This window comes from Musa acuminata, chromosome BXJ1-1 (genome assembly GCF_036884655.1).
Source record: "Musa acuminata AAA Group cultivar baxijiao chromosome BXJ1-1, Cavendish_Baxijiao_AAA, whole genome shotgun sequence".
NCBI lineage: Eukaryota > Viridiplantae > Streptophyta > Magnoliopsida > Zingiberales > Musaceae > Musa > Musa acuminata.
The window spans coordinates 10,390,654-10,404,210 of record NC_088327.1 but is presented as its reverse complement, the minus strand read 5'-3'; the positions used below and the strand labels follow the sequence as shown (position 1 = coordinate 10,404,210).

Genomic DNA, 13,557 nt, shown 5'->3' with positions numbered 1-13,557 from the left:
AGCGGTGTACTGGGGAAAGCAAGGCGAGTCGGCGAGCCTAGCAACGCTGGGATATGGCGAGGCAGAAGACGCAGGGAGAGGAGCGGAGGAGCCCGATGCGGCCATCGCGAAGGGATCCCACGGTTTGGGACCGGAACGACTAGACATCTGGTTCCTTTTTTGTGACCAAGAAAGGAACTGAACCGGATAGAATCGCGTTGGTTTTGATTAACCAACAAAGAAACGAACCGGATCGGCCCAATGGCGTGATAAGGTTTGGTTCGTTTATCCGCTCGGTTTGCTTACAGACACAGCTGTATCGAAAGAACAAATCCCTAGGCTCTGATTGTTCTCCGGCATTTTCTTTACCCCAACCGCGGTTGCCGGCGCCACTCTGCCTCGATCCATCGTCACCTCATTGCGGATCACAACCCTTCTCGGCCTCGCTCCTTCGAAGAAGTGAAGTCTCTCTCTCTCTCTCTCTCTCTCTCTCTCTCTCTCTCTCTCTCTCTCTCTCTCTCTCTTCGTCCAATTACATATTTGTCATGGTATGATCTGAAAGTTGCCTTTTTCTTCATCCCTTGCTATTGGTTTCTTGATTTCTTCCGGATCCGTTTGTGTAGTGGCAATGAGACTGAGGCATTGGGGGGGAAGTTGGGATTTTTTTTCCTTGTTCACTTTTACTTACATTTTTACATTGGATGATTAGAATCAGGAAGTGTTTGATGCATGTTTTTTTTTTTTTGTCTTAGTTCCTCAAGTCTCCCGAATTTTGTGCAATAGTCTCTCAACTCTGTCAATTAGTAGAGCATTTTTTTCCCTTTAAAGATATTATTTTTCTCTTTCGTAAACAAAGCATATCTACCATCTATGTCCTTCATCTCTCCTGACTAGTATTCTTATTGCCAAGTCATGTTGATTTGGAATGGACCTTAGGTTACTAAGGGTCTCTCCATGGGTTAGACTGGGTTTAATTGACCAGAACTAGAGAAAAGTACATGGAGGGACTTATGTGAACAATAGCTTCTAACTAGAGTTATCCGTCTTTGACTAAAATGTTTATTTGATCAGTGGCATTTGTTAGTGATTTCAGTTGTCACTTGCATATTGATATTCACTTAAATCTAATATTCATTGTCTATATTCTCTATTGGTTATCCATAGGTTTTTGACACTTCCAGTTGTAGTACTTTAGGATTCAAGTGAGTGATTAAAATTACTGGGTTTTTAGTATTTCCCATGATTATAAGTGCTGCTTTTTTAATTTTTGATCCAATTATTATTTTTTAGAGTAAATAGTTGTCAGTGCATTGAAGGACTGGGAGGCTAGAGTTCGTAATGGGTAATAAGGTCTTCTCCAAGTATCCAGACATTAGTTTGATGGACTTAATTTTTTACACTGTATTTTAATTAATTCTGGAATTGAACGAAGAAGAGCTTTGTAGTTGCTTTCCTTGTAGGAACTCTACTTCTGGTATTTGCTAAGAGATCTGTTATTCAAATTGTTTTTCACATGGTATATCTTAAAGACATGTTGTAGGACTTGATTAACCATTTAGTTGAGTATTAGAGTTGAGAGAATTGATTTTCACATGGTATATCTTAAAGAGATGTTGTAGGACTTGATTAATCGTTTAGTTGAGTATTAGAGTTGAGAAAAGGATTTGTTTTTGCAGTTTGATATGGCTACCCTTCGAAATCTGAAGATCAAGACAGCAACTTGCAAACGCATCCTTAAGGAGCTTCAGTCTTATGAGAAAGAAGTTGACAGAGAAGCTGCCAAAACTGCTGATATGAAGGAAAAAGGTGCTGACCCTTATGATCTTAAGCAACAGGTAGTTTGCTATAATTTATGTTTTTGTGTTTTTACAACTTTCTCTTCTCCATCATTTTGACACAATGGTTTGCAGTCTGTAGTTATCATAGAATTTTTAAAAGTGTTGAGAATCACTCGTGACTCGGCTCTTTCTTATACGTTAGCAAGCACTTTGTGTTTGCTACAACTCTCTTCTTCATCATTCGATACAATTGTTTGCGGCCTCTAGTTATTATAAATTTTTTATAAGAGTGCTGATCAAGATTTGCCGTACTGTGGTGTATCGTTCGGTATGGATGATACGTATTGGTCCGATAGGAAACTAGTACATGCGGTACATCGGTATATCTCCATGTACCATGTGTCGGTACACTTGGTATGGCTCGGTACAGCTCAGGATATATCGTATCGACAACTGGTGGGTACATCGGTACAAACCACTAAGACGAACCATGGTGCTGATAATCATTCATCTCTTGCTTATACACAAGTCAACACTCTCCTTTCTGACAATAGAAAACTTTTTGTATCTTTGAAATGTGGTTTTCTCCAATATACATGCTTTTCCAATTGTATCTTAGACTTTCTTTGCATGCTATCACTTTACTATGATTACAAGCGTGGATAATTAGATTTGTATTTATATATGAATCTTTTATGTTGTGCAGATTTCATTGTTATTTAATGATTATTAAGTGTTTCTTTTTCTCACTTACACTCAGACTTGAACATTGATTCTATAGTAAATCTTTTATTTTCAAGTGTATGTCAACTCCTTCAATGTATTCTGGATGAGCTTAAACTGCAAATTAGTCCTGTTATCCAACTTACCTTTTAGATCACTTATTATGCTTGTTAATATCATGAAGTTCTGCTGAATATTTTGTGGAGCCTACTCAACCGGATCTATGCCCCATAGTCAACCACATATAAATAGGAAGTTCTGTGACTATCAGCTATTATATTGGTTCTTCTTTGTAGAATGCACCCAATATTTTTGTGAAATTGATGAGGATCCTATTGTCTTCATCAGGCAATTGTGGTCTATATTGCATAATCGAAAGTTTAATTTTCCTCTTCCAATTCTCCCGCATAGCAACTTTACATGGTCTTCCAGAAAGTGGTCTTGCAACATATTGGCCAAGAATGATATTTGTTGGCTCCAACACAAATGTCCAACTTTTTTCATAATTTCCTCAGACATCTGCTTGGTTCAATCTAATGGATGCATGTGCTACTCTGCAGCCTGAAACATTACTTTCTCAGTGCAAATAATATCCCAGATGGCACAGACCCAATTTTCATCACTATCACCAATCGGATCAAACGATCTCCTACTCTGACATCACTTGAGACGGAAATAATAAACAAGACTGCATGTGCCCCCTGAATGATATCCCTTGAAGAAGAAAATTTAATTGAAGATGAATCATATTGTCATGTTATAGGTTTTTAGGTTGACATATCTTGTTCTGCAAGATAAAAGATACCCAAGAATATTCCCAACTGAAACACCTAGCTAAAAAAACCCTATCTTACTAATTAAAACTAAAAAAAACTACAACAAGGATATTAAATTCATGAAATCTAAAATTTACAAAAATAAATATATAAAAAAATTCTTAATGTGCTGAAATTAGATGCACTGCATCCATAGATGGATTTTTCTAGTTTCCCAAAATAACCTGTAGTTTTGAATTTATAGATGTATACTTCTGGTTTCTTAATTTCGCTGTGATCTATTTTAGGATTTAGAGGATATTTGGTGTGGACAATTTCTTAAACATTGAAAAGACTGTGATCCTGCACTTGAGCAATGAAAGATCGATTTAGACATTAAAGGGAAAAAAATCCACACTAAAATCCAATTGCTAAAACAAAGACTTCGATGCTGGTTACCAACTCTCTTAAACTGTAGAAAATATTATGTACTTTGATCGTGATGATCTTGCAACTGATAGAGCTACATTTCCCAGGACTTTAAATTTGATGTGAAATATATGGTTGAGTTTATTATGAAAGGAGCAGTTAGAAATGGTTTTTTCCTTACACTTGAACTGCATAGTTGACCTCGGAATGAGACCAATCTCACACACATGCTGATTGACTCGATCTGACTCATTTGCATCAAATCCTTGACTAACGCATTGTTTCCGATGAGCAGGAAAATGTCTTGGCAGAGTCTAGAATGATGATTCCTGATTGCCACAAACGACTGGAAGCTTCCCTTGCTGATTTGAAAGGAATATTGGTACGTTGAACTTTATTTTGAAATATGAGATAGTGATGTTAGTCTTGTTGATTAAACCTCTTTAACACTCCAGGCAGAGATAAAGGAATCAAACCAGCAAGGGGTGGAGATAGAGGAAGCTGATACCATCATCGCAGATGTTGAAGCTTTTTTTCAGGCAGCAGATGCTTAGAAGTCAGAACAACAAAAAGAAGTGCTTGTACTCCGGATATTGTCTAGTGTTGATTGCCTCAAAACAACTTTTGCTTGTCGAGTTCTACATTTTCTGAAACTTGAGCTTGTGTTGTGATCATCCCAGGAATCTGTTCACCGCTGGGAAGATGCCCATGAAAACTTTGGGTGTGAATGTTTGTGCAAAAGCTATCTATCTATCTATCATTTTTGGTGAATCTTAGCAATCACAATCTGCTGATTTCTGTGCACCAAAAGGAAGGCCACATGCTTGCAAATTTTACTGTGTGCACTCTTGCGTTACATATCACACAATATGCGGGGGGCAATATACACCCGAGGTTGGATCCGACTCCCCACTTACGATGCGTATCACACTTCAGATGACAATGGCGAATAATACATCAGACAATCAAGTCCTATCTAATACGAATCACGATGCGCTCCAAAGTCAAAAGCTTCACCCCTACTCGTGCGAGGCGACCGCCAGACTTTATCTGGAGTCATTCTCAAAGGCCGAAGCTCGACTTGATCGCATAGAATGCTGCCCAACCTGATCGTATTTGGAGCAAGTTGGTTGACCAACCCTCAAGGATAAGCTTAAAAATGTCTCTTTTCTAACTTTAAGATTCGTTCACCTGCATCAGATCGCAGCCATCTGCACAGTTTCACGTCATCTACGCCGCATATTCGAATCGGTCAAAGCTCGCGACCCCACCGTAGTTTGTCGACGAGTACGGCGTAGATGAGATGACAAATCGTTGTCGGGAGCCGGTGAATTGTTGTGACGAGATGACTGCAATTTGGTTTGGATGAAGCACATCCTAGTGGTAATAAAGTGGAATTTAAAATTAGCCTAAACTTCGGAATTCACCTTTTTCTTTGAGAAGATATCTCTCAGCATTATCAAATCGTGGTCTGAATTAATTCATCGATAATTTATTTTAAAATATTATACATAATTTTAATTCGATGAGATTTTTTTGATTTGATTAATCGATTTAAAATGAATCAAATTTATTTTAATTTAAAAAATATCAATACAATTGAGTTTATTTTTTTAAGCTTTTAGTGATTCAAATACTCAATTTTCATATTATCATTTCATAAATCTTATTGCATTAACCTAATTGAACTAAGATTCTGATTCGATTCAACCAAATTGAATTGGTTTATTTGAAATACATATATATATATATATATATATATACATATTAAATTACAAATCGATTAATCGAATAAGATTGACCCATTTTTAACTGTTCTATTTGATATATTCAAATCGACTTTTAGTGCTTTAAACGATTGTTGTGGTCAAACATCTCCTTAATCCAACATATCCTACCTAAGCAAATGTGTGATGCATGTCAAACATATCCATTCGGAAAACAACTGTTTCGGAAAACAAATGTCAGATCGCATGATATATCAAACATATGTTGTGGTCAAACATATCCGTTTCTGAAAACAAATGTCAAATCGCATGATATATCCTACCTAAGCAAAATAATTCATAATGTATGATGTATCGAGACCTTTGATGCTGTATAACCAGGCAAGACATTTCGACGCATTCATTCAACTCATATAAATTAGATTAAAGTATATGTTATATCTTAATCAAGTAAAACATTTTTTGATGTACGAAGTATCTATCCTATACATAGGCATCAAAATAGCTAACTCATCATAACTGATCGAAATGTCTCTTAACCACTATTTGATTTGATGCAAGCAATAATAGTCGATGTCCCAAGATAAACATAGCGTTCCTGTGCATACAATACCTTACACTAAAGCATAACAAGAGACAAATAATATGATAATTATTTTCGATCACTCAGGATCAATTGGATATGACATATCAACATAGCCTCTAAGGATAATTTTTTTTGTCATGACTCCTCTAGATAATTACAAGATTAAGTATTATATAAAATTAAACTTTTCGTATATTATTTTTATTTATAATTATTAATTTGATCATTAAAGGATCTCGTAAGAAGTCAATTCAAGACTTGGAGACAGTATTCCCCCTTTGACCAAATGAGCTTACGAGGAATTATCCACTTTGGATAATGGTTTTATCTTTTCAGAATATGTAAACTCTAAAAAATAATTTTAACGGTAAGAAAGACTCGACAGACTTATGAATCCTTGGTTTTTATACTCTTCAACTAACGTGAGACTAAATAACTTTATCATTTAGATTGACATTAACCGTATCGATCTATCTATGTATCATTACAACATATGTCTTCAGCATAATTATGATAAAGTCAACGTTTTCTTCATCGACAACGTGAGTTTGATAGTCAAACGTGCTTCTACGTTAACAGGGCAATTATCTGAAAAAAATGTAATTTTTCCTCAACTCGAGTAGCAAAATTTTATTTTCTTAAAAAAATATTTTTATTATGATGTATATGCCGTTCACAAGTGGACTGAAATTTATCACCGGTATAATATTACATTAATCTATGTGTCGATAGAGACAATTTGATAGCAAATTGATAGTGGTCCTAAGAAGAACAATAATTTCAAATCTTAAAGAACATGGGATACGCTCCAATCACACTTTTACTGGGAGCATTTCAAATCCTTCATCAGAACCGTCCATTAATTCGATGTTTGATGGGACGACTTGACAGATTTAAATGCCAATCAAAGAATACGGAAGCTCGTATATCTTGATCGCGACAGGGAACACAATTCTCCACCTACGTATATGACGTCATACAGAGCAGATCTTATAAGAAGAGACACCTATTGTGTACAACCTCATGTAAACAACAAATCGGATAACATTTTGAAGTAAATTTTTTTTTAATTTGAAATAAATCATAATATATATTTAAAAATAATATTTATTTATTATTTATCAAACACTCAAAGTATTTTATAATTATATATTCAATTAAATTATTTTCTACAAATACATATTAAAAATGTTTTCAAATAAAACCATCATCTCACCACCTTCGTTGAAGTAATTGATTTGTATATTAAATTACAAACTAATTACGTCTCAAAATAAAAGTTTTGCTATAGATATTCAATTTAAGTAGATTCAAAAATCTATTAATTTTTATAGGATTGAGAATACAAATTTAGATATACCTTTTCTAGAAATAAATATGAATGGAAATTTAACACCTAAGGAAACACTATATATGAAGCTTCTTATATTTTTAATTAATTAATTTCACTAGATGCACTTAACTAGGCGGTGCCACAATATAATAATATTTATTATTATTTTGATTAGTATCCTTTTTTCATTTATTTATATAAAGTGTTTCTTATCTTTTAAAAGATATAATTACCCCTCATCTTTTATCTTTATTTCGTTAGTTACTATCTCTACCTTTCATCGTTGTTTGTTATCTCAGTCATTCGCGAAGTTTTATAGTTCTCGTATCCGCTCCCTTCTTTATTTATTAATCATTGTCTTTGCTCTATATCACGGTTATTATCCTCCTCACTCGCATGCTCTTTTCGTCGTCGTTGAAGATCTAATACAAGTTCTCATGACTATCATCGACGCTATGATAAGTGTTAAGGAGATGTTGACTAGTTGGATTTAACTTTAGGCTCAAACCCAATCCTGACTCCTATCATCGTCTTATTCTTATATATGTTCAACAGATATATGCATGATGGGAGTGAATATGATTCGACAGAAAAAAGTTAACGACAGGACAAAGACAACGATCGATAAGGAAGAAGCGAACGGTAATTTCATCTTTTAAGAAAAAAATATTTTATAAAATAAATAAAAAATACTAATTGAAGAAAAAATAAAAAAATAAGAAATTGCCCATATATGAAGGTTTTATAATTTAATTGATTTATTTATTGTACTAGATGTATTTAGGTCCCCGGTACATTTCCCCAATACACTCGTCCCAGTTTGTACCTTGATGGTGCCGCAGGGCAATACCCCATCTATGGGCCCCGCAGTGTCCGTGTTCGAATCGCGTAGGACGACAGAGTTTTTGGACGGGATCCGAGGCGCGCGTGTTTGTATTTTCCAGAACATAAAAAAAGAGACAGCCAATAGACGTCAACGGGTCGCGTCAACTCCGCCACTGCGTTCCGTCATCTCCTTCTCCTCCTCCCTCCGTCTCCTCCGTTCCCATCTTCTCCACCGACGGGCGCTCCCTCCGAGCCTCTTTCTTCTCGATCAGATCCGTCCGCCTCATCATGTTCGGGCCGTATGCAACGATGATGCTGATTAATTGTTCCCACTGCCACACCCCGCTGCAGCTCCCGCCGGGGGCGTCGTCCATCCGATGTGCCATCTGCAGGGCCATCACCTACGTGTCCGATCCCCGGAGCGTCCACATGCCTCCTGGGGCTCCTCATTCCCTTACGCCTCCGGGCCCCGCCCCGCTCCTGCCGCCGTCCTGGGGGCTAGCGCCGCCGCCGATGCCGGGCGGCGGTCGGCGGAAGAAAGCGGTGATTTGCGGGATCACGTATCGGAACACGCGGAGCGAGCTGAAGGGGTGCATAAATGATGCCAAGTGCATGAAGTACCTCCTCATCAATCGCTTCGGCTTCCCCGAGTCCAGCATCATCATGCTAACTGGTACTACTACCATGATCTTTTCTCCTCTTTCAGGCCATCATTAACGACAACCGTAGATCTCTCAGAATTTGGTTGGTTTGGTTCCAATCACTAATATAAGCTCCGTCTATATTTCTTATTTCTATCCTAGAAATTGAAGTCAACTATATGAAGCATGTTTGTAGACATAGCGGCAAACATGCAATTTCTCTAGAACTTAAACTCTGGATTAATTGTGGATCTAGCAGACATTACATATCAATTACCCAAGTAATTCACTATAGAACACCCGGTCATTATTCCAAAACAAAAAAAGGAAAACTATAGTTGACATTTAAGCCCATGTTAAATTTCAGGGCATATACTTGTACTTGATAATCCAGTGCTTACTTGTTACATGGAATTGATGTATCTTTTTTTTTCCCCCAAGATGTGAGATTTTTTTGAACAATTGAAAGTTTGTTCACAACTAAAAGTATAGTTCATTTTTTCAGTCAGACTTTGGGTTTGAGTATCTATGATGTCGAGTTTGCATCCTACATCTTCGACTTTTCTAACCTCTTATAATTTGGAAGCTGATTTGCAGAGGACGAAAGAGATCCATACAAGATTCCAACCAAACATAATATAAGAATGGCAATGTATTGGCTCGTACGAGGTTGTCAACCAGGTGACTCTTTGGTATTCCACTACTCTGGCCATGGTTCACAACAAAGAGACTACAGCGGAGAAGAAGCAGACGGCTATGATGAAACTCTTTGTCCTGTGGACTTTGAAACACAAGGAATGATCGTCGATAATGAAATTAATGCAACCATGGTCAGGCCGCTTCCTCGTGGAGTTAAGCTTCATGCTATTATAGATGCTTGTCACAGTGGCACTATGCTAGATCTATCTTACCTTTGCAGAATGAACAGGTCAGTGATGTATATTAAGGTTGTCATGATTATATTTTTGTTTGTAGAAAAAAACTTCTTTTTCTTTTATTTCCTAGTTTCTGTGCCAGTGATATTTGTTGTACTGCATTTCCTTGAAAGGACTTCACTATTTTTCCCATGAGTCATGAGAATTATGTGTTATCTCTGTTACTATCTCTACATCGATCTATCATATTAAACTAAAACTTATGATATCATTTCTTTTCCACAGTCAGCCATGTTTCTTTTTTAAATAAATCCATCAGTATTCACTCTAGCCTTCTCATTGTTAGAAATAGAAACAAGAGCAGAGAAGTGGCAGTGAATTGATGATTATTATAGTTTATTCTGTGAAAAAACTCTAAACCTTTTATATTGTATTTCTGCAATATATTGTTCTCATCAGATCATTCTCAAATACATGTGGGATAATTTCTTGAAGTCTATGATAGTTTAGACTATTTACAAAATAAATGCTTCTAGGATGCGTACGTCAAGGGACAATGTGTTGTTTTGAATTATTTACAAAATAAATGCTTCTAGGATAGTTGGGTCACATTTCATGCATAAATCAAAGAACACTATGTTTTTTCTGAACATTGATCTTTTAATGATGGACAAGATGAATATACGATTAAATATATTGCTTCATGTAGTTTGCATTGAGCATCAAATTGTAGTTAATGATTAATTGATGGTTTTGTCATTACAGGTCCTTGTTACATTTTCTTCAGTTTTCAAAAATTATGTTATTTGTCAGGATGTCCGTTAATAGATATGTATTGACTTATCATGACTTATGACTAGATATTTGAATACTCTAAACAAATGTGAAGATTTTCCACACATTATATTGTAATTAAGATACCTTCTATTGCCATATTTACTGCATATCATAACCTACAGGATTTGATGCAATGGCATATCCACATCATGTCAAATGAGTGTCCTGAAGCAGTGCTTCATAGAATTTCATAGATGCCTCCATCATATATTTGTTTTATTTTTCTAAGTCTATTTCCCTTAAACATATGCAGTTTAGAATTCAGGCCATGTCCAAAATTTTGATCCCTTTATGCTGAATGCTGAATCTTGGTATCTTGAGTTTTATAACTCAGATAAGTCTGATTTATAGGTGTACTGCATATCCTAAATCCTGGACCTGGATATTATATTGGAAGGGTGGGGCCAAACTGTTTTGGAAAAATAAGTGCTTGTCTAATTATAATGGCTTCGCATTATCAGATGCAGCATGTTGTTTGAGTCACCTCTATTATGGTCGAGCTGTTGGTGATTTGTTTTTCCAATCTAATAAATTAAGATAACAATTTCCATATAATGATATTACTTTGGGACTCAATCAAGGTTTCTTTGGGTTCAAGGATTTCATATTTTCCTGGAAGCATATAAACTACTAAATCATGTCGACCAAATAATTCAAAATGTTGGCTTCTTGGAACTTTTTCTTTATAATCATACCGGTAGATTGTTGGGTGTTGGTGGTAGGATTTAGCTGATATCCATTTTAGCTGCCTTTCCCCCATTTTTGGTGAGAGATGAATGCTCAACATAACTAAGGAGGTTCAATAGTTTTATCTGTGGTTTTCTCTTATCATAATAGCTTGTCATATCTAATTACACATTTTGGCTTTGTATATTTGAGCAATATCTGATATCTATTTTAGCTTCCTTTCCCCCATTTTTGGTGAGAGATGAATGCTCAACATAACTAAGGAGACTCAATAGGTTTATCTGTGGTTTCTTCTCTTATCGTAATTGCTTGTCATATCTAATTGCACATTTTGGCTTTGTATATTTGAGCAATATCTAGAACACCATCTCCTCTCTTCTGTAGCATGTGTATGGATGAAAACATATGATGCCAATTTTAGTATTATTCTATCTGTGCTTCAAAATGCCTGAGAACATAGAACCTAAGAAAGAAAAAAAGGAGAGATTATTAAAGAAGATATGTAATGATTATGTCACAATCAGCGTCAAGTCTACATCATTTTCCAACTTGAAAAATTCTCAGTCAACTTATTCTTCTCTTCATTATATGTTGCCATGATGCATTTTTATTTTGCATGTGGCAGTGGAACAGGTTACATCCTAGTGATGATGGTAATTGGCTATAATTTGCCCAACAAACAAAAAACATTTAGCCCTTGTGAATTTTTGTCTCAGTGATATGTTAGCTAATTTTCTTCACTGGTTTAGGAGTGGGCAGTATTCATGGGAAGATCATCGCCCAAGAAATGGTGCTTGGAAAGGCACTAGTGGTGGAGAAGTCATCTCATTCAGTGGTTGCGATGATGATCAAACTTCTGCAGATACCTCAGTAAACTTTCATTGCTTGCATCTGTAGTCAATAATTAGGTTAAGCATGGGTTTCAAAGCCAGTAAATCCTTAGTGAGAGCTTTAATAAGTGCCAAATCCAAATGAATTTTTTAAACCAGTATGTTTCCAACCTAAATTGTCAATATATTTTGGAATCTTACTTGAGTGCAATAACTAGTTGATTTTTCAGAAGGAATTAGTTGGCTGGACCTTCCATTTGATTAGTATGCCAAAAAGCCTGATTTTGTCTTTGAAAGCTGGGTTGAATTATATATTAAGAGCCCTTCTCTAAAAATAATATAGGTAAGAGCCCTTCTCTAAAAATAATCCCTGAAATTAGAGATTACTAGCAGTAAATGACCCTTCAGTCAGATACTACATTTTAGAACTGATACCATGCAAACTCAGTGCTCAGTTGATTCTGTCTCAGAGAAGCAGTTATTGTTTACTTATTTGCTTCGGTTGCAGTTTTTGAGTTTTGTCGCTAGAACCATGTAACTTGCAACTGTTAATCTTTTTATCAGGTTGTTTCTTGTACTTCTAATTAAAAATGTCAACCTTGTCTACTTTAAGAAATCTTTAGCAATGAACTGACCAAGATTAAATTCAATAGAGGAGACAAACTGAGAAGTGAAAAAGTTTTTTCCCATATTCATATTTTGATTCTACAGTCTCTTGAATTTATTGGTGCATCATTCTGCATAGGCAATGGTTTTGTGATGAAACCAAATCTGTACTAATATTTCCTTGTGTACCACATTTGCAGGCTCTGTCAGGGATTACCTCTACTGGTGCCATGACTTACTGTTTCATCCAAGCCATTGAGCGAGGACATGGGACAACTTATGGTAGCATACTGAATTCGATGAGATCCACCATAAGAAGCACTGGCGATGCAATTTCCGGAGGGCCTGTCACTTCACTCATCACCATGTTGTTGACTGGAGGTAGCATGCCTGGCACACTGAGACAGGTATGTTCTTGTTACTGCAACACACATCACAAATGAAGCATGAGATCTGACAAATGCAGATTTTAGGCAAAACTTTCCTAACTCAAGTTTTGTTGCAGGAGCCGCAGCTGACATCCAATGAAATGTTCGATGTTTATACAAAACCATTTTCTCTGTAATGTGTATCTTCTCTCTTGCACTTGAAGTGTCTTCTGTTGTCATTGATTTTGCACATGTTTTGCTTCATTTGACTGACATTGAGAAACATCTTATGAGGGTTTATCGATTTCTTTGACATCAGTGTGTAGGATTTTTCTTCTATAAATATGACATTTCTTTTGATAGCATGCATAAAAGAAGACTACACCTATGCATGGACTCATTAACATAATGAACTAGGATTATTGTTCATCTCAAATTGAGTTGGGTTATAGTCTGATATTGTATGTGCATGCCAGTGTCCATATGCTGTATAAATTCAAAACCCACTAGCAAATGCCAGCCAGCTTTAATATCATTCTTTATGGGGGTTTGATGCTGTGTGATGCAAGATACCAAAA

At 36.0% G+C, this 13,557-nt stretch overlaps 2 protein-coding genes across 3 annotated transcripts; both read left to right on the top strand.

Annotated features, from left to right (window-relative positions):
• The first annotated feature begins 253 nt into the window (after nt 1-253).
• Nucleotides 254-4,435, top strand: LOC103993010 (tubulin-folding cofactor A). 2 transcript variants are annotated; one of them, XM_009412954.3, is made up of 4 exons: nt 254-443; nt 1,656-1,814; nt 3,960-4,046; nt 4,120-4,435. In XM_009412954.3, exons 2-4 carry the CDS (start codon nt 1,662-1,664, stop codon nt 4,216-4,218), a joined length of 339 nt encoding a protein of 112 aa, XP_009411229.1. In that variant the 5' UTR covers nt 254-443; nt 1,656-1,661; the 3' UTR covers nt 4,219-4,435. The 2 variants fall into 2 exon arrangements, with proteins under 2 accessions (XP_009411229.1, XP_009411221.1); XM_009412946.3 differs by having other exon boundaries at nt 276-438.
• Nucleotides 4,436-8,276: 3,841 nt separating this feature from the next.
• On the top strand, nt 8,277-13,297 carry LOC135672340 (metacaspase-1-like). The gene is made up of 5 exons (XM_065180801.1): nt 8,277-8,808; nt 9,374-9,704; nt 11,925-12,045; nt 12,812-13,018; nt 13,117-13,297. Exons 1-5 carry the CDS (start codon nt 8,424-8,426, stop codon nt 13,174-13,176), a joined length of 1,104 nt encoding a protein of 367 aa, XP_065036873.1. The 5' UTR covers nt 8,277-8,423; the 3' UTR covers nt 13,177-13,297.
• The last annotated feature ends 260 nt before the right edge of the window (nt 13,298-13,557 follow it).

Coding starts and splice junctions, on each gene's coding strand:
- LOC103993010 (XM_009412954.3), top strand. CDS start 1,662: ATGGCTACCCTTCGAAATCTGAAGATCAAGACAGCAACTTGCAAACGC. Junction 1,815..3,959: donor CTTATGATCTTAAGCAACAG/GTAGTTTGCTAT, acceptor TCCGATGAGCAG/GAAAATGTCTTGGCAGAGTC. Junction 4,047..4,119: donor CTGATTTGAAAGGAATATTG/GTACGTTGAACT, acceptor TTAACACTCCAG/GCAGAGATAAAGGAATCAAA.
- LOC135672340 (XM_065180801.1), top strand. CDS start 8,424: ATGTTCGGGCCGTATGCAACGATGATGCTGATTAATTGTTCCCACTGC. Junction 8,809..9,373: donor CAGCATCATCATGCTAACTG/GTACTACTACCA, acceptor GCTGATTTGCAG/AGGACGAAAGAGATCCATAC. Junction 9,705..11,924: donor TACCTTTGCAGAATGAACAG/GTCAGTGATGTA, acceptor TCACTGGTTTAG/GAGTGGGCAGTATTCATGGG.